General features: G+C 49.1%; 1 protein-coding gene across 1 annotated transcript in view; it reads right to left on the bottom strand.

Moving 5' to 3' along the window:
• LOC137379358 (zinc finger CCHC-type and RNA-binding motif-containing protein 1-like) overlaps positions 1–26,332 on the bottom strand; it is a 68,367-nt gene that overhangs the window by 33,433 nt on the left and 8,602 nt on the right. The window contains exons 2-5 of the mRNA XM_068050064.1: positions 24,397–24,550; positions 24,176–24,283; positions 20,788–20,897; positions 20,612–20,696 (exon numbers count right to left, since the gene is read on the bottom strand). Of these exons, the coding sequence (XP_067906165.1) occupies positions 20,612–20,696; positions 20,788–20,897; positions 24,176–24,283; positions 24,397–24,550 (457 nt within the window). The remainder of the gene's footprint in view (positions 1–20,611; positions 20,697–20,787; positions 20,898–24,175; positions 24,284–24,396; positions 24,551–26,332) is intronic.

Raw genomic sequence — 26,332 nt, 5'->3', positions numbered from 1 at the left:
GTGGAAGCTGATCAACCATCTGTGAGCAGTAATGTCCCAGAGAAAATGGGACAGATTAGGGAAACACCTATCTCTGAGGTAAAAGGACAAGGGAGAAGAGCGCGAGAGGGAGAGGGAGAGGGAGAGCGCGCGAGAGGGAGAGGGAGAGCGCGCGAGAGGGAGAGGGAGAGCGCGCGAGAGGGAGAGGGAGAGCGCGCGAGAGGGCGAGAGGGAGAGAGGGCGAGAGGGAGAGCGCGCGAGAGGGCGAGAGGGCGAGAGGGAGAGCGCGCGAGAGGGCGAGAGAGAGGGCGAGAGGGCGAGGGCGCGAGGGAGAGAGGGCGAGAGAGAGGGCGAGAGAGAGGGCGAGAGAGAGGGCGAGAGAGAGGGCGAGAGAGAGGGCGAGAGAGAGGGCGAGAGAGAGGGCGAGAGAGAGGGCGAGAGAGAGGGCGAGAGAGAGGGCGAGAGAGAGGGCGAGAGAGAGGGCGAGAGAGAGGGCGAGAGAGAGGGCGAGAGAGAGGGCGAGAGAGAGGGCGAGAGAGAGGGCGAGAGAGAGGGCGAGAGAGAGGGCGAGAGAGAGGGCGAGAGAGAGGGCGAGAGAGAGGGCGAGAGAGAGGGCGAGAGAGAGGGCGAGAGAGAGGGCGAGAGAGAGGGCGAGAGAGAGGGCGAGAGAGAGGGCGAGAGAGAGGGCGAGAGAGAGGGCGAGAGAGAGGGCGAGAGAGAGGGCGAGAGAGAGGGCGAGAGAGAGGGCGAGAGAGAGGGCGAGAGAGAGGGCGAGAGAGAGGGCGAGAGAGAGGGCGAGAGAGAGGGCGAGAGAGAGGGCGAGAGAGAGGGCGAGAGAGAGGGCGAGAGAGAGGGCGAGAGAGAGGGCGAGAGAGAGGGCGAGAGAGAGGGCGAGAGAGAGGGCGAGAGAGAGGGCGAGAGAGAGGGCGAGAGAGAGGGCGAGAGAGAGGGCGAGAGAGAGGGCGAGAGAGAGGGCGAGAGAGAGGGCGAGAGAGAGGGCGAGAGAGAGGGCGAGAGAGAGGGCGAGAGAGAGGGCGAGAGAGAGGGCGAGAGAGAGGGCGAGAGAGAGGGCGAGAGAGAGGGCGAGAGAGAGGGCGAGAGAGAGGGCGAGAGAGAGGGCGAGAGAGAGGGCGAGAGAGAGGGCGAGAGAGAGGGCGAGAGAGAGGGCGAGAGAGAGGGCGAGAGAGAGGGCGAGAGAGAGGGCGAGAGAGAGGGCGAGAGAGAGGGCGAGAGAGAGGGCGAGAGAGAGGGCGAGAGAGAGGGCGAGAGAGAGGGCGAGAGAGAGGGCGAGAGAGAGGGCGAGAGAGAGGGCGAGAGAGAGGGCGAGAGAGAGGGCGAGAGAGAGGGCGAGAGAGAGGGCGAGAGAGAGGGCGAGAGAGAGGGCGAGAGAGAGGGCGAGAGAGAGGGCGAGAGAGAGGGCGAGAGAGAGGGCGAGAGAGAGGGCGAGAGAGAGGGCGAGAGAGAGGGCGAGAGAGAGGGCGAGAGAGAGGGCGAGAGAGAGGGCGAGAGAGAGGGCGAGAGAGAGGGCGAGAGAGAGGGCGAGAGAGAGGGCGAGAGAGAGGGCGAGAGAGAGGGCGAGAGAGAGGGCGAGAGAGAGGGCGAGAGAGAGGGCGAGAGAGAGGGCGAGAGAGAGGGCGAGAGAGAGGGCGAGAGAGAGGGCGAGAGAGAGGGCGAGAGAGAGGGCGAGAGAGAGGGCGAGAGAGAGGGCGAGAGAGAGGGCGAGAGAGAGGGCGAGAGAGAGGGCGAGAGAGAGGGCGAGAGAGAGGGCGAGAGAGAGGGCGAGAGAGAGGGCGAGAGAGAGGGCGAGAGAGAGGGCGAGAGAGAGGGCGAGAGAGAGGGCGAGAGAGAGGGCGAGAGAGAGGGCGAGAGAGAGGGCGAGAGAGAGGGCGAGAGAGAGGGCGAGAGAGAGGGCGAGAGAGAGGGCGAGAGAGAGGGCGAGAGAGAGGGCGAGAGAGAGGGCGAGAGAGAGGGCGAGAGAGAGGGCGAGAGAGAGGGCGAGAGAGAGGGCGAGAGAGAGGGCGAGAGAGAGGGCGAGAGAGAGGGCGAGAGAGAGGGCGAGAGAGAGGGCGAGAGAGAGGGCGAGAGAGAGGGCGAGAGAGAGGGCGAGAGAGAGGGCGAGAGAGAGGGCGAGAGAGAGGGCGAGAGAGAGGGCGAGAGAGAGGGCGAGAGAGAGGGCGAGAGGGCGAGAGAGAGGGCGAGAGAGCGAGAGAGAGGCGAGAGAGAGGGCGAGAGAGAGGGCGAGAGGGCGAGAGGGCGGGCGAGAGGGCGAGAGAGAGGGCGATGAGGGCGAGAGAGAGGGCGAGAGGGCGAGAGAGAGGGCGAGAGAGAGGGCGAGAGGGCGAGAGAGAGGGCGAGAGGGCGAGAGAGAGGGCGAGAGGGCGAGAGAGAGGGCGAGAGGGGCGAGAGAGAGGGCGAGAGGGAGAGAGAGAGGGCGAGAGGGCGAGAGAGAGGGCGAGAGGGCGAGAGAGAGGGCGAGAGGGCGAGAGAGAGGGCGAGAGGGAGAGAGAGAGGGCGAGAGGGAGAGAGAGAGGGCGAGAGGGAGAGAGAGAGGGCGAGAGGGAGAGAGAGAGGGCGAGAGGAGAGAGAGAGGGCGAGAGGGAGAGAGAGAGGGCGAGAGGGAGAGAGAGAGGGCGAGAGGGAGAGAGAGAGGGCGAGAGGGAGAGAGAGAGGGCGAGAGGGAGAGAGGGAGGGCGAGAGGGAGAGAGGGAGGGCGAGAGGGAGAGAGGAGAGGGCGAGAGGGAGAGAGGGAGGGCGAGAGGGAGAGAGGGAGGGCGAGAGGGAGAGAGGGAGGGCGAGAGGGAGAGAGGGAGGGCGAGAGGGAGAGAGAGGGAGGGCGAGAGGGAGAGAGGGAGGGCGAGAGGGAGAGAGAGAGGGCGAGAGGGAGAGAGAGAGGGCGAGAGGGAGAGAGAGAGGGCGAGAGGGAGAGAGAGAGGGCGAGAGGGAGAGAGAGAGGGCGAGAGGGAGAGAGAGAGGGCGAGAGGGGAGAGAGAGAGGGCGAGAGGGAGAGAGAGAGGGCGAGAGGGAGAGAGAGAGGGCGAGAGGGAGAGAGAGAGGGCGAGAGGGGAGAGAGAGAGGGCGAGAGGGAGAGAGAGAGGGCGAGAGGGAGAGAGAGAGGGCGAGAGGGAGAGAGAGAGGGCGAGAGGGAGAGAGAGAGGGCGAGAGGGAGAGAGAGAGGGCGAGAGGGAGAGAGAGAGGGCGAGAGGAGAGAGAGAGGGCGAGAGGGAGAGAGAGCGCGAGAGAGAGAGAGAGCGCGAGAGAGAGAGCGCGAGAGAGAGAGAGCGCGAGAGAGAGAGCGCGAGAGAGAGAGAGCGCGAGAGAGAGAGAGCGCGAGAGAGAGAGAGCGCGAGAGAGAGAGAGCGCTGAGAGAGAGAGAGCGCGAGAGAGAGAGAGCGCGAGAGAGAGAGAGCGCGAGAGAGAGAGAGCGCGAGAGAGAGAGAGAGCGAGAGAGAGAGAGCGCGAGAGAGAGAGAGCGCGAGAGAGAGAGAGCGCGAGAGAGAGAGAGCGCGAGAGAGAGAGAGAGCGCGAGAGAGAGAGAGCGCGAGAGAGAGAGAGAGCGCGAGAGAGAGAGAGCGCGAGAGAGAGAGAGCGCGAGAGAGAGAGAGCGCAGAGAGAGAGAGAGCGCGAGAGAGAGAGAGCGCGAGAGAGAGAGAGCGCGAGAGAGAGAGAGCGCGAGAGAGAGAGAGCGCGAGAGAGAGAGAGCGCGAGAGAGAGAGAGCGCGAGAGAGAGAGAGCGCGCGAGAGAGAGAGAGCGCGAGAGAGAGAGAGCGCGCGAGAGAGAGAGAGAGCGCGAGAGAGAGAGCGCGAGAGAGAGAGCGCGAGAGAGAGAGCGCGAGAGAGAGAGCGCGAGAGAGAGCGCGAGAGAAGCGCGCGAGAGAGCGCGCGAGAGAGCGCGCGAGAGAGCGCGCGAGAGAGCGCGCGAGAGAGCGCGAGAGAGAGCGCGCGAGAGAGCGCGCGAGAGAGCGCGAGAGAGAGCGCGAGAGAGAGCGCGAGAGAGAGCGCGAGAGAGAGCGCGAGAGAGAGCGCGAGAGAGAGCGCGAGAGAGAGCGCGAGAGAGAGCGCGAGAGAGAGCGCGAGAGAGAGCGCGAGAGAGAGCGCGAGAGAGAGCGCGAGAGAGAGCGCGAGAAGCGAGCGCGAGAGCGAGCGCGAGAGAGAGCGCGAGATGCGAGCGCGAGAGCGAGAGAGCGCGAGAGCGAGAGAGAGCGCGAGAGCGAGAGAGAGCGCGAGAGCGAGAGAGAGCGCGAGAGCGAGAGAGAGCGCGAGAGCGAGAGAGAGCGCGAGAGCGAGCGCGAGAGAGAGCGCGAGAGCGAGCGCGAGAGCGAGCGCGAGAGCGAGCGCGAGAGCGAGAGAGAGCGCGAGAGCGAGAGAGAGCGCGAGAGCGAGAGAGAGCGAGAGCGCCGAAGAGCGAGAGAGAGCGCGAGAGCGAGAGAGAGCGCGAGAGCGAGAGAGAGCGCGAGAGCGAGAGAGAGCGCGAGAGCGAGAGAGAGCGCGAGAGAGCGCGAGAGGCGCGAGAGAGCGAGAGAGAGCGCGAGAGAGCGCGAGAGCGCGCGAGAGCGAGAGAGAGCGCGAGAGCGAGAGAGAGCGCGAGAGAGCGCGAGAGCGAGAGAGAGCGCGAGAGCGAGAGAGAGCGCGAGAGCGAGAGAGAGCGCGAGAGCGAGAGAGAGCGCGAGAGCGAGAGAGAGCGAGAGAGCGCGAGAGCGAGAGAGAGCGCGAGAGCGAGAGAGAGCGCGAGAGCGAGAGAGAGCGCGAGAGCGAGAGAGAGCGCGAGAGCGAGAGAGAGCGCGAGAGCGAGAGAGAGCGCGAGAGCGAGAGAGAGCGCGAGAGCGAGAGAGAGCGCGAGAGCGAGAGAGAGCGCGAGAGCGAGAGAGAGCGCGAGAGCGAGAGCGAGAGCGAGCGCGAGAGCGAGAGAGCGCGAGAGAGAGCGAGCGAGCGAGCGCGAGAGAGAGCGAGCGCGAGAGAGAGCGAGCGCGAGAGAGAGCGAGCGCGAGAGAGAGCGAGCGCGAGAGAGAGCGAGCGCGAGAGAGAGCGAGCGCGAGAGAGAGCGAGCGCGAGAGAGAGCGAGCGCGAGAGAGAGCGAGCGCGAGAGAGAGCGAGCGCGAGAGAGAGCGAGCGCGAGAGAGAGCGAGCGCGAGAGCCAGCGCGAGAGCGAGAGCCAGCGCGAGAGCGAGCGCGAGAGAGAGCGAGCGCGAGAGCCAGCGCGAGAGCGAGAGAGAGCGCGAGAGCGAGCGCGAGAGAGCGCGCGAGAGAGAGCGCGAGAGAGAGCGCGAGAGCGAGAGAAAGCGCGAGAGCGAGCGCGAGAGCGAGAGAAAGCGCGAGAGCGAGAGAAAGCGCGAGAGCGAGAGAAAGCGCGAGAGCGAGAGAAAGCGCGAGAGCGCGCGGAGAGAGAGAGCGAGAGAAAGCGCGAGAGCGCGCGGAGAGAGAGAGCGCGGGGAGAGAGAGAGCGCGCGGAGAGAGAGAGCGCGGAGAGAGAGAGAGAGCGCGGGGAGAGAGAGAGAGCGCGGGGAGAGAGAGCGCGCGCGAGAGAGAGAGAGAGAGAGAGCGCGCGAGAGAGAGAGAGAGAGAGAGCGCGCGAGAGAGAGAGAGAGAGAGAGAGCGCGCGAGAGAGAGAGAGAGCGCGCGAGAGAGAGAGAGAGAGAGAGAGAGCGAGCGCGCGAGAGAGCGAGCGCGCGAGAGAGAGAGCGAGCGCGCGAGAGAGCGAGCGCGCGAGAGAGCGAGCGCGCGAGAGAGCGAGCGCGAGAGAGAGCGAGCGCGAGAGAGAGCGAGCGCGAGAGAGAGCGAGCGCGAGAGAGAGCGAGCGCGAGAGAGAGAGCGAGCGCGAGAGAGAGAGCGCGCGCGAGAGAGAGAGCGCGCGCGAGAGAGAGCGAGCGCGCGAGAGAGCGAGCGCGCGAGAGAGCGAGCGCGCGAGAGAGCGAGCGCGCGAGAGAGCGAGCGCGCGAGAGAGCGAGCGAGCGCGAGAGAGAGCGAGCGCGAGAGAGAGCGAGCGCGAGAGAGAGCGAGCGCGAGAGAGAGCGAGCGCGAGAGAGAGCGAGCGCGAGAGAGAGCGAGCGCGAGAGAGAGCGAGCGCGAGAGAGAGCGAGCGCGAGAGAGAGCGAGCGCGAGAGAGAGCGAGCGCGAGAGAGAGCGAGCGCGAGAGAGAGCGAGCGCGAGAGAGAGCGAGCGCGAGAGAGAGCGAGCGCGAGAGAGAGCGAGCGCGAGAGAGAGCGAGCGCGAGAGAGAGCGAGCGCGAGAGAGAGCGAGCGCGAGAGAGAGCGAGCGCGAGAGAGAGCGAGCGCGAGAGAGAGCGAGCGCGAGAGAGAGCGAGCGCGAGAGAGAGCGAGCGCGAGAGAGAGCGAGCGCGAGAGAGAGCGAGCGCGAGAGAGAGCGAGCGCGAGAGAGAGCGAGCGCGAGAGAGAGCGAGCGCGAGAGAGAGCGAGCGCGAGAGAGAGCGAGCGCGAGAGAGAGCGAGCGCGAGAGAGCGAGCGCGAGAGAGCGAGCGCGAGAGCCAGCGCGAGAGAGCCAGCGCGAGAGCCAGCGCGAGAGAGAGCGCGAGAGAGAGCGCGAGAGAGAGCGCGAGAGAGAGCGCGAGAGAGAGCGCGAGAGCGAGCGCGAGAGAGAGCGCGAGAGAGAGCGCGAGAGAGAGCGCGAGAGAGAGCGCGAGAGAGAGCGCGAGAGAGAGCGCGAGAGAGAGCGCGAGAGCGAGCGCGAGAGCGAGCGCGAGAGAGAGCGCGAGAGCGAGCGCGAGAGCGAGAGCGAGAGCGAGAGCGCGCGCGGAGAGAGAGCGCGCGCGGAGAGAGAGCGCGCGCGGAGAGAGAGCGCGCGCGGAGAGAGAGCGCGCGCGGAGAGAGAGCGCGCGCGGAGAGAGAGCGCGCGCGGAGAGAGAGCGCGCGCGGAGAGAGAGCGCGCGCGGAGAGAGCGCGCGCGCGGAGAGAGCGCGCGCGCGGAGAGAGCGCGCGCGGAGAGAGCGCGCGCGGAGAGAGCGCGCGCGGAGAGAGCGCGCAGAGAGAGAGCGCGCAGAGAGAGAGCGCGCAGAGAGAGAGCGCGCAGAGAGAGAGCGCGCAGAGAGAGAGCGCGCAGAGAGAGAGCGCGCAGAGAGAGAGCGCGCAGAGAGAGAGCGCGCAGAGAGAGAGCGCGCAGAGAGAGAGCGCGCAGAGAGAGAGCGCGCAGAGAGAGAGCGCGCAGAGAGAGAGCGCGCAGAGAGAGAGCGCGCAGAGAGAGAGCGCGCAGAGAGAGAGCGCGCAGAGAGAGAGCGCGCAGAGAGAGAGCGCGCAGAGAGAGAGCGCGCAGAGAGAGAGAGCGCGAGAGAGAGCGAGTTACCACAGTAAAGATGTTCATCCTTCCAGCACTGAACTCCCAGCGACTCAGTAAAGCCATCTTGCTAAGTAGTATACTGGCAAACAGGCATTGAGTGAAGAATATTAGCCCCAACAACATTAATGTGAATTTATATGGCATCTTTACTGTAGTAAAACATTCCAAAGCACTTTGCAGGAGGACAATCGAACAAAATTCGACACTGAACCACATAAGAAGGAGCTATTAGGACAGATTAAAAGCTTAATCAAAGAGGTAGGTTTCAAGAAGTGTCTTTAAAAGGAAGAGAAAGAGGTGGAGAGTTTTAGGAAGGGAATGCCAGAGCTTTGAGCACAGGCAGCTGAAGGCACAGTCCAAATTGGAGCGATTAAAACTGGGGATGGATAACAGGCCAGAACTGGATGAGCGCCGAGATCACCAAGGGTTGTTGGCTGAGATAGGGAGAGGTGAGGCCACGGGAGAGATTTGGAGACAAGGACGAGAATTTTAAAATCGAGACATTGTCAGCCTGGGAGCCAATGTAGGCCACCATACACATGGTGATAGGTGAATGTGACATGGTAACTTGGTGAGAGTTAAGTTATGGACAATAAACAGAAACAAAAAATGCTGGAAATACTCAGGTCAGGCAGCATCAGTGGAGAGAAAAGCAGAGTTAACATTTCAGGTTGATGACCTGGTCAATGAAAGGTTACCGACCTGAAACTCTGCTTTTGTCTCCACCGATGCCCCCTGAGCTGCGGAGTATTTCAAACATTTTCTGTTTTTGTTTCAGATTTCCAGCATCCATGGTATTTTGCTTTTGTATCGACAATAAAGATTTGGATGAGCTCCATGTTATGTAGAGTGGAAGATGGGAGACCAGTCAGTAGAGCATTGGAATAGCCTCGTCTAGAAGTTATAAAGGCATGGAAAAGGGTCAGCAGCAGGTGAAACAAGGCAGGGGCAGAGTCAGGCAATGTTATGGAAGTGGAAGTAGGCTGTCTTGGTGATAGAGCAGATATGTAGTCTGTGTTCATTTTCCTTCTTCATTCTACTCTTCCTCCTCCAGTTCTCAAACCCCTCCCTTCCTTTCCTTCAACCCCTTTCACACCATCTTCCTTTCTGTCCTCATCCTCTAGTCCTTGCCTATTCTCTCTCATTTCTCCCTCTCAAACAGGCTGCCCAGCATCACTGGTCAGCATTTCAGAATCCCTCCCCCACCATATAAGCATACCAAAATCCAAATTCGAATTCCCTGTGCAGGATTTCAAATTTCACCACCATGGAGTCCAGGTAGTTCAGTTGCAGAGATGGCTAGTGTGTGGTTCTGCGCAGCATCAGCAGCCATGGTTCAGCTCGGGCAAGTGGAATGTACGTCCTGCAGTATGTGGGAAGTCATGGATGCACCACATGTCCCAGACATCTGCAGGAAGCGTCACCAGCTGCAGAAGCTTGAGCTCCGGGTTTCGGAACTCTAGCAGCGGCTGAAGTCACTGTTGTGCATCCGTGAGGCAGAGGACGTTTAGGGAGGTGCTCACACTGCAGGTTAGGAGCATACAGGCAGAGAGGGAATGGGTGACTGCCTGGCAGTCTAAGAGAACAAGACAAGCAGTACAGGAGTCCCCTGAGTCTATCTTCTTTGCTAATCGGTTTTCCATTTGGATACTGATGAGAGCGATGGTTCCTCAGAGAAGTGCAACCAGTGCAAAGTCCGTGGCACCACGGGTAGCTCAGCTGCACAGGAGGGGCGGAAGAGTGGAAGTGCAATAGTGACAGGGGATTCAATAGTCAGGGGATCAGTCAGGCGTTTCTGCGGCAGTAAACGTGACTCCAGGATGGTGTGTTGCCTCCCTGGTGCCAAGGTCAAGGATGTCACGCACAGCTGCAGGACATCCGTCTGGGGGAGGGTGAACAGCCGGACGTCGTGGTCCACATTGGTACTAATGACATAGGTAGGAAGAGGGATGAGGTCCTGAAAGCATATTTTAGGAAGGAAATTGAAAGAAGCAGAAAGGAAGGATAACTCAGGAGTTATTATTAGAGATGTTGGGAATCATGAGGGTAAGAAAGATAGCATAAAAGCACTTTACCTGAATGCTCGTAGCATTCGTAACAAGGTTGATGAGTTAACGGCACAAATCATCGCGAATAAATATGATTTGGTAGCCATTACGGAGACATGGTTACAGGTTGGTCACGACTGGGAGTTAAATATCCAGGGGTACCAGACTATTCGGAAAGACAGACAGGAAGATAAGGGAGGTGGTGTAGCTCTGATACTCAAGGACGACATCAGGGCGGTGCTGAGAGATAATATAGGTTCTATGGAGAATGAGGTTGAATCCACTTGGGTGGAAATTAGAAACTCTAAGAAGAAAAAGTCATTGATAGGCGTAGTCTATAGGCCACCAAATAATATCACATTGGGGCGGGCCATAAACAAAGAAATAACTAATGCCTGTAAAAATGGTACGGCAATTATCATGGGGGATTTTAATCTACATGTAGATTGGTCGAACCAGCTCAGTCACGGTAGCCTTGAGGAGGAATTCGTTGACTGTATCCGTGATAGTTTTCTTGAACAGTATGTAATGGAACCAACGAGGGAGCAAGCTATCCTAGATCTAGTACTGTGTAATGAGACAGGAATAATTAATGACCTCATGGTTAGGGATCCTCTTGGAAGGAGTGATCACAGTATGGTTGAATTTAGAATACAGATGGAGAGTGTGAAGATAAAATCCAATACCAGGGTCCTGTGCTTGAACAAGGGGGACTACAATAGAATGAGGGAGGACTTGGCTAAAGTGGACTGGAAACAAAGATTTTACGGTGGGACAGTTGACGAGCAGTGGAGGACTTACAAAGCAATTTTTCAAAGTGTTCAGCAAAAGTATATTCCAGTGAAAAGGAAGGACTGGAAGAAAAGGGGTAATCTGCCATGGGTGTCTAAGGAAATAGGGAGGCTATCAAATTGAAAAAGAAGGCATACAAAGTGGCCAAAAGCAGCATGAAACTAGAAGATTGGGAAAACTTTAAAGGTCAACAGAAAGCTACAAAAAGAGCTATAAAGAAAAGTAAGATGGAACATGAGAAAAAACTAGCACAGAATATAAAGACAGATAGCAAAAGTTTCTATAAATATATAAAACGAAAAAGAGTGGCTCGTCCTTTAGAGGATGAGAAGGGGAATTTAGTTATGGGATATGATGAAATGGCCGAGGCATTGAACAGGTATTTTGTATCGGTCTTCTCAGTGGAGGACATTAATAACATGCCAGTAATTGACAAAGAGACGAACGTAGGTGAGGACCTGGGAACAATCATTATTACGGAAGAGGTAGTGTTGGGCAAGCTAATGGAGCTAAGGATTGATAAGTCTCCTGGCCCTGATGGAATGCATCCCAGGGTACTAAAAGAGATGGCGGGAGAAATAGCAGGTGCACGGACGGTAATTTTCCAAAATTCGCTGGACTCTGGGGTAGTCCCAGTTGATTGGAAAACAGCAGATGTGACGCCACTGTTTAAAAATGGAGGTAGACAAAAGATGGGGAATTATAGACCGATTAGCTTAACCTCTGTAGTGGGGTAGATGCTTGAGTCTATTATCAAGGAAGAATTAGCAGGGCATCTCGATAGAAATTGTCCCGTTGGGCAGACGCAGCATGAGTTCATGAAGGGCAGGTCATGCTTAACAAATCTTTTGGAATTCTATGATGACATTACGAGCAAGGTGGACAATGGGGACCCAATGGATGTGGTGTACCTAGATTTCCAAAAGGCCTTCGACAAGGTGCCGCACAAGAGGCTGCTGCATAAGATAAGGATGCATGGCGTCAGGGGTAAAGTATTAGCATGGATAGAGGATTGGTTGACTAAGAGGAAGCAGAGAGTGGGGATAAATGAGTGCTATTCTGGTTGGCAGTCACTAGTGGTGTGCCTCAGGGATCGGTGTTGGGACCGCAATTATTTACAATTTATATAGATGATTTGGAGTTGGGGACCACGTGTAGGGTGTCAAAGTTTGCAGATGACACGAAGATGAGTGGCAGAGCAAAGTGTGCAGATGACTGTGAAACTTTGCAGAGGAACATAGATACATTGAGTGAGTGGGCAAAGGTCTGGCAGATGGAATACAATGTTAATAAATGTGAAGTCATTCATTTCGGTAGGAGTAACAGTAAAAAGGATTATTACTTGAATGGTAAAAAGTTGCAGCATGCTGCTATGCAGAGGGACCTGGGTGTCCTTGTGCATGAATCGCAGAAGGTTGGTCTGCAGGTACAGCAAGTAATTAGGAAGGCAAATGGAATTTTGTCCTTCATTGCTAAAGGGATTGAGTTTAAAAGCAGAGAGGTTATGTTGCAGCTGTATAAGGTACTGGTGAGGCCGCACCTAGAGTACTGTGTGCAGTTTTGGTCTCCTTACTTGAGAAAGGATATACTGGCACTGGAGAGGGTGCAGAGGAGGTTCACTAGGTTGATTCTGGAGTTGAGGGGGTTGGCTTATGAGGAGAGACTGAGTAGATTGGGAGTATATTCATTGGAGTTCAGAAGAATGAGGGGGGATCTTATAGAAACATATAAAATCATGAAGGGAATAGATAAGATACAAGTAGAGAGGATGTTTCCACTGGCAGGTGAAGCTAGGACAAGAGGGAGCAGATTTAGGACTGAATTAAGAAGGAACTTCTTCACCCAGAGGGTTGTTAATCTATGGAATTCCTTGCCCAGTGAAGTTGTTGACGTTTCTTCAGTAAACGTCTTTAAAGCTAAGGTAGATATCTTTTTGAACAATAAAGGAATTAAAGGATACGGTGGGAGCGCGGGTAAGTGGATCTGAGTCCACGAAAAGATCAGCCATGATCTTATGGAATGGCGGAGCAGGCTCGAGGGGCCGGACGGCCTACTCCTGCTCCTAGTTCTTATGATCATATGAAATTAAAAAGTAGGACCTCCAAAGCAGTAATCTCAAGTTTGTTCCCAGTGACACGTACCAGTGAGCATAGGAATAGGAGAACTGATCAATTGAACATGTGGCTGGAGAATTGGTGTGGGAGGGAGGGCATCAGATTTTTGAGGCATTGGGACTGGTTCTGGGACAGGTGGGACCTGTACAAGATGGATGGGCTACACCTTAACAGGACCGGAACCAACATCCTCGGAGGGAGATTTGCTAGTGCTGTTGGGGACGGTTTAAACTAGCTGGTCAGGGGATGGGAACCTGTAGGGGTATCTCAAATTGGAAGTAAAGCTGGTAACAGGAACTAGAAAAGTAGCAAGTGATATTAGAAGGCAGGCGAAACAAAAGCGAGCATCAACCAGGCTTAGAATGCACAATAATGTCAAGATGACAAGGTTAAGGGCACCTGAATGCATGTAGTATTCACAACAAGGTCGATGATTTAAAGGCCCTAATACAGGCAAATGGGTATGATCGAAATGCCATAACGGAAATGTGGCTACAGGGTGACCAAGACTGGGACTGAATATTCAAGGATATTTGATGTTTAGGAAGGAAAAGGAGATGGTGGTGTGCTGATAAGAAGGGATGCGATCAATACATTAGTAAGGGAGGATCTCAGATCGGAAGAACAAAATGTGGAATCTGTTTTGGTAGAGCCAAGAAACAGCAAGGGGCATGGGTAATACAGTAATCATGGGTAACTTCAATCTGTATATAGACTGGGTAAACCTAATGAGCACTAATGCTGTGGAGGACGTGTTTCTGGAGTGTGTTTGGGATGGTTTTTTGGACTAATATACTGAGGAACCAGCTAGAGAACAGGCCATCCTAGACTGGGTATTGTATAATGAGAAAGGATTAGTTAACAATCTTGTTGTGCGGGGTCCCTTGGGGAAGAGCGACCATGATAAAATTCTTCATTAAGATGGAAAGTGAGAGAGTTGATTCCGAGGTATGAGGCGCAAGTTGCTGATAGATTGGGGAATGTTACTTAAAGGGTTGACAGTGGATAGGCAATGGCTAACATTTAAAGAGCACATGGATGAATTATAACAATTGTTCATTCCTGTCTGGCACAAAAATAAAACAGGAAGGGTAGCTCAGCCGTGGCTTACAAAAGAAATTAAGGATAGTATTAGACCCAAGGAGGAGAAATATAAAATGGCCAGAAGCAGCAGCAAACCTGAGGATTGGGAGCAGTTTAGAATTCAGCAAAGGACGTCAAAGCGATTGATTAAGAAGGGGAAAATAGAGTATGAGGTAAGCTGGCAGAGAACATAAAAACTGATTGTAAAAGCTTCTACAGATATGTGAAGAGAAAAAGATTAGTGAAAACAAACGTGGGTCCCTTACAGTCAGAAACAGGGGAATATATAATGGGGAACAAAGCAATGGCAGACCAATTGAATACATACTTTGGTTCTGTCTTCACAAAAGGAGGACACAAATTACCTCCCAGAAATGTTGGAGAACATAGGGTCTAGTGAGGAGGAGGAACTGTATGAAATCAGTATTAGTAGGGAAATGGTGTTAGGGAAATTGATGGGATTGAAGGCCAATAAATCCCCAGGGCCTGATAATCTACATCCCAGAGTACTTAAGGAAGTGGCCCTAGAAATAGTAGGTGCATTGCTGGTCATTTTTCAAAATTCTATCGATTTTGGAACAGTTCCAATGGATTGATGGTTGCTAATGTAACCCCACTATTTAAAAAAGGAGGTAGAGAGAAAACAGGGAATTACATGTTAGCCTGACATCAGTAATGGTGAAAATGCTAGAGTCTATTATAAAAGATGTAATAGCACAGCACTTGGAAAACAATGACAGGATCGGACAAAGTCAACATTGATTTACGAAAGGGAAATCATGCTTGACAAATCTACTGGAATTTTTTGAGTATGTAACTAGTAGAATAGATAAGGGAGAACCAGTAGATGTGGTGTATTTGGACTTTCAGAAGGCTTTCGATAAGGTCCCACATAAGAGATTAGTGTGCAAAATAAAGCGCAAGGGATTGGGGGTAAGATACACGGATAGAGAACTGGTTGGCCGACAGGAAACAAAGAGTAGAAATAAACAGGTCTTTTTCCAAGTGGCAGGCAGTGACTAGTGGGCTACCGCAGGGATCAGTGCTAGGACCCCAGCTATTCACAATATATATTAATGATATAGATGAGGAAATTAAATGTAATATATCCAAGTTTGCAGACAACGCAAAGCAGGGTGGGAGTGTGAGCTGTGAGAAGGATGCAAAGAAGCTCCAGTGTGATTTGGACAGGTTGAGTGAGTGGGCAAATACATGGCAGATGCAGTATGATGTGGATAAATGTGAGGTTATCCACTTCGGAGGCAAAAACAGGAGGGCAGATTATCTGAATGGCGACAGATTGGGAAAGGGGGAGGTGCAGTGAGACCTGGGTGTCCAAGTCGCCGAATGTTAGCATGCAGGTGCAGCAGGCAGTTAAGAAAGCAAATGGTATGTTGGCCTTCATAGCGAGAGGATTCGAGTAGAGGAACAGGGATGTCTTGCTGCAATTATACAAGGCCTTGGTGAAACCACATAACCTGAGTATTGTGTGCAGTTTTGATCTCCTTATCTGAGGAAGGACTTTCTTGCTATGGAGGGAGTGCAACGAAGGCTCACCAGTCTGATTCCTGGGATGGCAGGGCTGACGTCAGAAGAGAGATTGAGTCATTTAGGCTTGTATTCACTAGAGTTTAGAAGAATGAGAGGGGATCTCATCAAAACCGACAAACTTCTAGCAGGACTGGACAGACTAGATGCAGGAAGGATGTTCCCGATGGCGGGGGTGTCCAGGACCAGGGGTCACAGTCTAAGGATAAGGGGTAAGCCATTTAAGACTGAGATGAGGAGAGATTTCTTCATCCAAAGAGTGGTGAACCCGTGGAATTCTCTACCACAGAAAGCAGTTGAGGCCAAATCATTAAATATATTCAAGAAAGAGTTAGATATAGTTCTTAGGGCTAAAGGGATCAAGGGATCAAGGGATACGGGGAGAAAGCGGGAACAGGGTACTGAGTTTGGATGATCAGCTATGATCATTTTGAATGGCGGAGCAGGTTTGAAGGGCTGAATGGCCTATTCCTGCTCCTATTTTTCTAGAATATGATGGAATTTTATATTATGTTTAAAAGTGAGGTAGTTCAATCTGAAGCCAGGGTGTTAAATTTGAACAAAGGAAATTATAAAGGTATGAGGGGCAAATTGGCTGACGTTGATTGGAAAATACATTAAAAAGGTATAACTGTCCATTGCCTATGTACTGTCTTTAAAGAATTATTACATAGTTTACAGCAACTATACATTCCTTCAAGGCACAAAAACCCCAAAAATAAAGGCAGGCAACCTTGGATAACAAAGGAAGTTAAGGACTGTATAAGATTAAAAGAAAAAGGCCTATAAAGTTGCCAGAAATAGTTGTAAACCTGAGGATTGGGAGGATTTTAGAAGACAGCAAAGGACGACAAAGAACTGAGAAAGGGAGAATAGAATATAAATGCAAGCTAGCAAAAAATATAAAAACAAGTTGTAAAAGCTTCTATAGGCATGTAAAAAGGAAACATTTGGCTAAGGCAAATGTGGGCCCGTCACAGGCAGTGTCAGGAGAATTTATAATGGGGAATGGAGAAATGGCACAGAAGCTAAATGATTACTTTGTGTCTGTCTTTACTGAGGAAGATACAAGAAATCTCCCAGAATTAGAGATCCAAGGGATGAGGGAGAATAAGGAATTGAAGATTAGTATTAGTAAGAAGGTTGTATTAGAAAAATTAATGGGGCTGAAGGTTGATCAGTTCCCATGATCTTATATTCTACATCCCAGAGTGTTGAAAGAGGTAGCTATGGAGATAGTAGATGCATTGGTTAACATCTTCCAAAATTCTGTAGATTCTAGAGCAGTTCCTGCCGATTGGAAGGTCACAAATGTCACCCCACTATTTAAGGAAGGTGAGAGAGTGAGAGAGAAAAAAACAGGGAAATACAGTCCTGTTAGCCTTACATCAGTCGTTGGGAAAATACTAGAATCTATTCTAAAGGATGTGATAAATGGACACTTGTATAATAATGATCTGATTGGGCACAGTTAACATGGATTTATGAATGTGAAATCATGTTTGACAAACCTGTTGGAGTGTTTTGTGGATGTTACTAACAGAATTGATCAAGGCGAGTTGGTAGACATGGTATACTTGGATTTTCAGAAGGCTTTTGATAAAGCTCCCCACACGAGGTTGGTTAGAAAAATTAAAGCACATGGGATAGGTGGTCATATACTGGCATGGATCAAGGACTAGTTAACAGGCAGAAAGCAGAGAGTAGGAATAAACAGGCCACTCTCGCGTTGGCAGGCTGTGACTAGTGGGATAACGCAGGGATCAGTGCTTGGGCCCCAGTTGTTCACAATAGATATTCTTAAAGTGCATACAGGGGAGCTTTTTGAGCCAGCATATAGAAAGTCCTACAAGAGAAGGGGCGGTGCTGGACCTAATCCTAGGGAATGAAGCCAGACATGTGGTGGAAGTGTCAGTGGGGGAGCATTTCGGGGATAGTTACCATAACTCTAAGATTTAAGGTAGTTGTGGAAAAGGACAAAGAATGAGCGGAAATAAGGGTACTGAATTGGGGAAGGCCGATTTTAATATGATAAAACAGGATCTGGCCAAAGTGTACTGGGAACAGCTACGTGTAGGAAAGTCTACATCAGACCAGTGGGAGTCATTCAAAAAGGAAATAGTGAGAGTTGAGGGCCAGCATGTTCCCGTATAGGTGAAGGGTGGGACCAATAAGTCCAGGGAACTCTGGAAATAAAAGGAGATAGAGGATTGGATAAGGAAAAATAAAAGAGGCAGTCTATGGCAGACTCAGGGGACTGAAAACAGCTGAGGCCCTCGAGGAGTATAGAAAGTGTATGTGGGGGGTGGGGTGGGGGTACTTAAAAAAGGAATTAGGAGAACTAAGAGGCGGCATAAAAAAACACTGGCGGGCAAGATAAAGGAAAATCCCAAGGCATTTTGTAAGTATATTAAGAGCAAGAGGATAACCAGGAAAAGACTAGGGCACATTAGGGACCAAAGTGGCGATCTGTGTGTGGAGCGGAGGACATAGGTGAGGTTTTAAATTATTACTTTTCATCTGTGCTCGCTATGGAGAAGGACGATGTAGGTGTAGAGATCAGGGAGGGGGATTGTGATATACTTGAATATATTAGCATTGAAAGGGAGGAAGTATTAGCTGTTTTAGCGGGCTTAAAAGTGGATAAATCCCCAGGTCCAGGTGAGAAGTATCCCAGGCTGTTATGTGAGGCAAGGGAGGAGATAGCAGGCGCTCTGACACAAATTTTCAAATCCTCTCTGGCCACAGGAGAGGTGCCAGAGGACTGCGAATGTGGTACCATTATTCAAGAAGGGTAGGAGGGATAAACCAGGTAATTACAGGCCAGCGAATCTAACATCAGTGGAAGGGAAACTATTGGAAAAAATTCTGAGGGACAGGATTAATCTCCACTTGGAGAGGCAGAGTAATCAAGGATAGTCAGCATGGCTTTGTCAGGGAGAGATCATGTCTAACAAACTTGATTGAATTTTTCGAGGAGGTGACTAGATGTGTAGATGAGGGTAAAGCAGTTGATGTAGTCTACATGGACTTTAGTAAGGCTTTTGAAAAGGTCCTGCATGGGAGATTGGTCAAGAAGGTAAGAGCCCATGGGATCCAGGGCAATTTGGCAAATTGGATCCAAAATTGGCTGAGTGGCAGGAGGCAAAGGGTGGTGGTCGAGGGTTGTTTTTGCGATTGGAAGCCTGTGATCAGTGGTGTACCGCAGGGATCGGTGCTGGGACCCTTGCTGTTTTAGTGTACATTAATGATTTAGACATGAATATAGGAGGTATGATCAGTAAATTCGCAGATGACACAAAAATTGGAGGTGTCGTAAATAGTGAGGAGGAAAGCCTTAGATTACAGGACGATAGAGATGGGCTGGTAAGATAAGCAGAGCAATGGCAAATGGAATTTAATCCTGAGAAGTGTGAAGCGATGTATTTTGGGAGGACTAACAAGGCAAGGGAATGCAGAGGGATAGAGGGAGCTTGGTGTACTTGTCCATAGATCACTGAAGGCAGCAGCACAGGTAGATAAAGGTGGTTAGGAAGGCATATGGGATACTTGCCTTTATTAGCCAAGGCATAGAATACAACAGCAGGGAGGTTATGATGGAGCTGTATAAAATGCTAGTTAGGCCACAGCTGGAGTACTGTTTTGGTCGCCACACTATAGTAAGGATGTGATTGCACTGGAGAGGGTGCAGAGGAGATTCACCAGGATGCTGACTGGGCTGGAGCATTTCAGCTATGAAGAGAGACTGGAAAGGCGAGGGTTTTATTTTCCTTAGAGCAGAGAAGGCTGAGGGTAGACCTGATAGAGGTATACAAATTTAAGAGGGGCATAGATAGGGTAGAGAGGAAGAAACTTTTTCCCTTAGCGTAAGTGTCAATAACCAGGGGCATGGATTTAAGCTAAGGGGCAGGAGTTTAAGAGGGGATTTGAGCAAAATTTTTTTCACCCAGAGGGTGGTTGGAATCTGGAACAAACTGCCTGAAGGGGTGGTACAGGCAGGAACCCTCACAACATTTAAGTATTTAGATGAGCACTTGAAATGCCCGAGCAAACAAGGCTACAGGCCAAGCTCCATAAAATGGGATTAGATAGGTGCTTGATAGCCAGCATGGACACGATGGGCTGAAGGGCCTGTTTCTGTGCTGTATAACTCTAATACTCTATATCAATGATTTGGATGTGCGGACCAAATGTTGTAGATGACACGAAACGAGGTGGGAGTGTGTATTGTTAGGAAGATGCAAAGCGGGTTCAAATGGATTTGAAAAGACTTAGCGAGTGGGCAAGAACGTGGAAAAATGTGAGGTTATCCACTTTGGCAGGAGGAACAGATGTGCAGAGTATTCCTTAAATGTAAAAGATTAGAAAGTGTAAATGTACATAAGGACCTGGATATCCTTGTCAATAAGTCACTGAAAGCTAACATGCAGGTGCAGCAAACAATTAAGAAGGCTAATGGTATGTTAGCCGTTATCTCAAGAGGATTTGAGTACAGGAGTAGTGAAGTCTTACTTCAATTGTATAGAACCTTGGTTAGACCGCACCTCGAGTACTGTGTGCAGTTTTGGTCCCCTTACCTTAGGGAGGATATTATTGCCATAGAGGGAGTGCAATGAAGGTTCACCAGACTGATTCCTGGGATGGCGGGACCGTCCAATGAAGAGAGATTGGGGAAACTGGGCCTGTATTCTCTAGAGTTTCGAAGAATGAGAGGTGATCTCATTGAAACCTACAAAATACTTAAAAGGGATAGACAGGGTAGATGCAGTTAAGATGTCTCCCGCGGTTGGAGAGTCTAAAACCGGGGGACACAATTTCAAAATAAGGATCAAGATGGGGAAAAATTTCTTTACTCAGCGGGTTGTGAATCTTTGGAATTCTCTACCCCAGAGGGCTGTGGAAGCCCAGTCATTGAGTATGTTTAAAACGGAGAGTGACCGATTTCTGGATACAAATGACTTAAGGGGATATGAGGATAGTGTGGGAAGTGGAAGATCAGCCATGATTGTATTGAATGGTGGGGCAGGCTTAATGTGCTGAATGGCTAATATTCCTTTGTTCATATCTTTCTGCCTCCCCCAAGCAGCTTTTAAACATTACTTTCCTAGGTACTGAATATTAAGATCCCAAACAGATTCAACAGGACACCCTCCACCAATAGAGCAGTTACCTGACATCAGAATTCATCCTGGAACACTTATTCAACATCAGGAACCTTCCTTACTGTACAGCATTACTGCTTTCAGAAGGGAAGCAGCAGGCCACAGGACAGGGTGGGAGGGATGGTGTTAGGGATGTCAATCAGCGAAAATATCCGACTGTTCTGGTGCAGTGCAGGTGGCGTTGTCCATTAGTATTCTATCACAGCTTCCGTTACCATTCAATTAGTTCATCATTTTTTTAAACAAACTGCAACGTGGGATTATATAGGATCAGCATGATCAAGGAGGCGGCTGATTGACACTTCATCATATATGTATTACAAGAATCTTGCAAAGTACCCCAATTAAGCTTGCAGTACAGCATTAAGCCAATCAATACTGCGACTTCAACACAGTGATCAAGTATAATTCAATTGCAATACCAAGCAATGACAGAGAAAGATAGCGCTCCCAAGGGTTTGCTTGCAAAGTAACAGAATGGTAAAATTATTTGCCAAGAAATAAAAATTATTTACAGTCATCAGGTAAAAGTTACTTTATGATCAGTTGTACTTTTTTTCAAGGATAGGTATTATAAATTTATTTTCTCAGAACTGCATACCTGGAAAGCTATAGCTTGGCTCAAGCTATCGAGGGCAGGGTCTTCACCATCGTCAGTTTCCTCCTGCTCCTCCTCCTCCTCCTCACTGGAAATGTAGAAACATCCTTTGAGACATGTACTCAAATCAAAGCTCTTTTTAAAAAAACTTGAATAGGTTAACAATGTGTTATACGCACATTTCTTCTGGTTCACTGATTTTTTTCTTTTTCTTTTTCTCTCTCTTTTTGGGGGGTTCTCGCTCTCCAAGCATGTTTTTTGGGCAAGCATAGCTCAAATGGCCATAATCCTGTATTCAGAAATTAAGATCACATTTTAATACAGTAATTAAAATCTCAACTTAGATAAAGCAAATTGCTTTCTCGAACCTTAAACGGAATGCTGGTGATCTGCAGTACAATTACATTTTGACTGCCAAATTGGGATTGTACAAATTGATTGCTCATAAATGTAACGATAAGTCTGTGTGACATACTAATTTACCAGCAGATTGATCTTCTGCTGGGTACTTTGTTGCTCAATGCTCAAGTTGAAGAAAAAAAGTCAGTTCATATGCTCTGACATTACCTCTCATTTCCATGGGATCAAAGATTGGTTGGTTCTCCACTATAGACTATTCTTCAATGTCAGCACATTTACGTATAAACACATGTCTTGACTAACATTTTGCTGATATTTGAGATTATGACTGGTAAAATGCATGTTAAATTTGCCACTTTTGCTGTATCCAACAACTGCAGCTGAATGCAGTTACTCTGTGCCCATGATTTACAGTACAAAGATGCTTTAACATAATGCTACTATTTGGTAGAGGGAGGGAGCATAGGGACTGAAGCAGGATATTAAGCGCAATGCATAGAAGGAGATGCCAAAAAGGAGGAATGAAATTTCTTCCATGTGAATATTCACAGATGCCATCCATTTCCATGGACCAAATGTGGGTGAAGAATATATTCATTTAATAGTACATTGCATCATCCCACTGTGAAAATGTCATTGTCAAATGACAATCATGCTAATTTTCAATGGTGCTTTTCTTGCAGTGGAGCTGAATAACATTATGTCAGATGATTCCACCTGTAGGAACACGAATAGGTTATTTAGCCCCTTGAGCCCATTCCACCATTCAATGAGATCATGGCCAATCTGTGACCTAACTCCACATACCCACCTTTGCCCCATACCTTTGTATTAAACAAAAATCGACCAATCTCAGTTTTAAAATTAACAACTGAGCTAGCAACAATTGCCATTTGCAGAAGGGGATTCCAAACATCTACCACCAATTGCGTGAAGAAGTGTTTCTTAATTTCACTCCTGAAAGGTCTGGCTCTAATTTCTAGACTATGCTCACTGATCCTAGACTCCCCAACTAGCATATATAATTTCTCCCAATCTATTCTATCTGTTCCTATTAATACCTTGAAAACTTCAATCAAATCACTCCTTAACTGCCTAAATCCCAGGGAATACAAACAAAAGTTGTTTAACTTCTCCTCGTAGCTTAACCTTTGGAAACCAGGTATCATTCTAGTAAATCTATGCTGCATCCCTCCAAGGTCAATATATCTTTCCTGAAGTGTGTTGCCCAGAACTGTTCACAGTACTCCAAGGCGTTGTGTAACCAAGGCTTTGTATAGCTGAAGCATGACTTCTACTGCCCGCCACCCCACCCAACCTTTTATTCTATTCCTCTAGATATAAAGGTGAGCATTCCATTAGCCTTTTGATTATTAAATCATCGATAGATACAGAAAATAATCAGTGTATCTGAACCCCCACATCTCTTTGAACCACCAATTTTCTAGTTTTTCACCATTTAGAAGGTACCCTGTTCTATCCTTTTTAGATCCCAAGTGGATGACTTCACACATTTCTATACTGAAATCCATTTGACACGGTTTTGTCCATTCACTTGATCCGTCAACATCTCTGTAATTTTATACTTTCATCTAAACTGCTTACAATGTTGTCCATCTTTGTATCATCACTAAATTTAGATACGTGGCTTTCTATCCCATCATCTAAGTCAGTAAATAGCGAACAGTTGAGGCCACAACACAGATCCTTGCGGACACCAAGTCACATCCTGCCAATTAGACTGTCTTCCCATTATCCCTACTCTGTCGCCTTCTGCTCAGTCAATTTCCTAACCAGGTCAATAATTTGCCTTCAATTCCATGAGCTTCAACTTTAGCTAACAGAATCTTATGAGAGACTTTATCAAATGTCTTCTGGAAGTCTATATAAATTACATCCATAGACATTGCCCTGTCCACTACTTAATCACCTCTTCAAAAATATCAGATTTGTCAAACATGACATACCCTTTATACATCCATGCTGAAAATTTAAGGTGTTTAATCAGCCTATCCACAACTATAGACTTTAGCAATTCCCTGAAAACAGGCATTTGGTGACCTGTCCGTAATTTCTCTCCTACTCCAACCCTCCCCAAGCTTCTCAAGGTCTAATAAGAAATTACTGCAGCCTAAGGTAATATGAATCTGTTTTTAAAAAAGGCATCAAAATCTGTAGGATCACTTGCACAGCCAATGAAACAACACCCAAAGTTTGAGAGAGTGAAAGAGAGAGAGAAGGTAGAAGGCAAAGAAAGAGGGAAAAAGAGAGCGAGAGCAACACACACACAGACAGACAGACAGACAGAGAGGGAGAGACTGTGATCAAGATCACTGCTGACAGAATGCTACAGCAAGTGTGCGGGCATCCAGTGACTACTTTGTGCAAGCAACCAAATGCCGGAGCCCAACACAGTGAACAGAAAGTAAGTTAATAAATTAATCTTCTCATTTAAAGCTTCTTTACAAAAATGCACATTTGTTGTTTTGATAAATAGCCAGATAAACTTTTAATGCCTTTACCTTTCCCACCCTCCCCCCATGTAAGACAAAAATTGTAATGTGGCTCCCCACGCAAAAAGGGTGGACAACCCTGTCCTAGAGTATCAAAGGACTTTGCGTTTGTTAATGAGAATAAGCCTCCACAACTTACAACAAAGTTTCAACAGTTGATATTATAAGCCTGGTTAATAAGTTCTGGCTCATTCATAACAAATGATACCCCATAATAATGCTCCAAGTCTCAAAACCAACTAACAGAAGGCTGTGCAATTTCAAATTTCTTTCTATGGATTCAATTTTGTGGGTGTCTTTAATTTAGTTCTGGACTGTAATTATCCTTGGTTGATGCACATCGACATACATTGCATTCATAGTGTACACTATATATGGTGTAGCCCACATTGCAGCAGTGAGTGAATTTCAGGGAGGATCTGGATTGTGTATGATGTGGGGATTAACAGTGGGGTTTGTGTTTAATCCCCAGGTCTGTGCCTGGTGAATGCTGAATGTTTTACCAAGGTTCCAATGCCAACTTTTTGATGTTTCATTTTATGCTAGCAGATCTGTCAATTCATCAAGTTTTGGATAACTTAACACAGAACCACCTCTTCTGAAACCATTTTTTGTAGTACTGTCATGTCAGTAAAACCTAAAGAATTAGGTTAGTGCTTGTTGCATGTTTTTCATTTAAATGTTTTGTACTCACTCCACATTCATAACATCTGGATTTGTCAGTGTAATTGCGCCTTCTGATGAATTCGGATGCTCTTCCGTTGTCAACTGCAATACTCGCCTTCACTGTTCTGCCAAACAACTGCAGTTAACAAGAAAAACAGAATCATTTGAAAGGTTATTATGTCAAAGACAAGGCAATTCTTATTCAGTTGAAAATGAAATTAAAATGGAATTGAGAAGCGATTAGCTCACTTGCTTGTTGTTCAGCGCCCTGGTACAGTTATATGCTGATTCTCTATCCAGAAACAGAACAAATGCCACACCTTTGCTTTTTCTAGAATCTTTGTCCCTCAATACTGTAACTCTGCAAACAAACAGGTACAGTCTCAGCAGATTTGAATAAAAGCTAAAAAAAAGTCAATAAACATTCTTCACAGAGGCTACACAAGTGATTAATTTACTTAGAGTGCAAATAATGTTACCAGCTAAGACAGAGAGATCCTAACCTGGTATATCGTGCATGATATAACCAAACTCAATACTCTACTCATAATGCATCTCTGGGGACTGCACTTCAGCCAATTTGAGATCCATTCTTCAGTTGTACTTGGTTACACAAAAGCACCAATTTCTCACAAAACTATACAAATACAAGTGACATAGCTGGACATAAAGTTTAATATTGATAGCTTAATAACTACTAACTCCAGTAAGGCTGCATAAAACAGTATGATATACATTGGCCTGGATTTTGCAGTCACCGCTGACCTCGAAGAAAGCCTCGCTGAAAGATCTAGTCATCGCTATGGTGAGAACTTTAACTCTCTCTTGATTGTCGTGTTCTTTCATGAGGATGCCCAGCGTCAAGCTGCAGTGATGCCATGAAGCTCTCCAAGCAGTCAATCATATTAAAGAATTTTTACGACCCAACCAGGAAATGAAAAGCAGTAGTTAAAACATTTTTTTATAAAGTGATTTGATCGAGAGCAAAATAAACTGGATCAGACAGATGGGGGTTAAGGTGGAAGCTGAAATATCACAAATAAACTTTAACGTGTTTAATTATTTTTAAAAATCTTGATTAAAAATCTAGTAATTAATCATAATGAGACATTTAACAACATTCCACAAATATAAAATAATTTTTTCAGGCCGAATGAGTTGTTCCATTATTGTTCAGAATGGCGTTAAAAACCCTGTTACACCTCATTGAGCAAATTTTAACTTTTTAATAGGGCTTCTAAACAGGGAAATGGGAAATCGGCTGAGCAGGAGGAGACAGAAAGTAGGGATAATGGGCAGGATTCCGCAAGAATCTGTGTCGGGGCCTCAGCTATTTACTGTCTATGTTACCAACTTAGCTGATGGTATAGAAAGACACATATCCAAATTTACCAATGACACAAAGACAGGCAGCATTGTCAGCAATGTAGATAGAAGTATAAAATTACAGAGATATTGATAGATTAATTGAACGGGCAAAACTGTGGCCAACAGATTTCAAACATAAGCAGATGTGAGGTCTTCCACTTTGGACCTAAAAATAACAGAATAGGGTACTTTCTAAATGGTGAAAAGAACAAACAAAGAACAGTACAGCACAGGAACAGGCCATTCGGCCCTCCAAGCCTGCGCCGATCTTGATGCCTGCCTAAACTAACACCTTCTGCACTTCCGGGGCCCATATCCCTCTATTCCCTTCCTATTCATGTATTTGTCAAGATGTCTCTTAAACGTCGCTATCGTATCTGCTTCCACCACCTCCCCTGGCAGTAAGTTCCAGGCACTCACCACCCTCTGTGTAAAAAACTTGCCTCGCACATCCCCTCTAAACTTTGCCCCTCGCACCTTAAACCTATGTCCCCTCGTAACTGACTCTTCCACCCTGGGAAAAAGCTTCTGACTATCCACTCTGTCCATGCCGCTCATAACTTTGTAAACCTCTCATGTCGCCCCTCCACCTCCGTCGTTCCAGTGAAAACAATCTGAGTTTATCCAACCTCTCCTCATAGCTAATGCCCTCCAGACCAGGCAACATCCTGGTAAACATCCTCTGTACCCTCTCCAAAGCCTCCACGTCCTAGAAACAATGGCAGTTCAAAGAGACTACCTAGGTAGAGGGTACATAGATTAAAACGTCATGAACATGCACAGAAAATAATCAAAAAGGCGAATGGAATGTTGGCCT

The sequence above is a fragment of the Heterodontus francisci genome, chromosome 18 (assembly GCF_036365525.1).
Source record: "Heterodontus francisci isolate sHetFra1 chromosome 18, sHetFra1.hap1, whole genome shotgun sequence".
In the NCBI taxonomy this organism is placed as follows: Eukaryota; Metazoa; Chordata; class Chondrichthyes; order Heterodontiformes; family Heterodontidae; genus Heterodontus; species Heterodontus francisci.
Note: the sequence above shows the minus strand (reverse complement) of the source record. Positions and strands in the feature narration are given on the sequence as shown.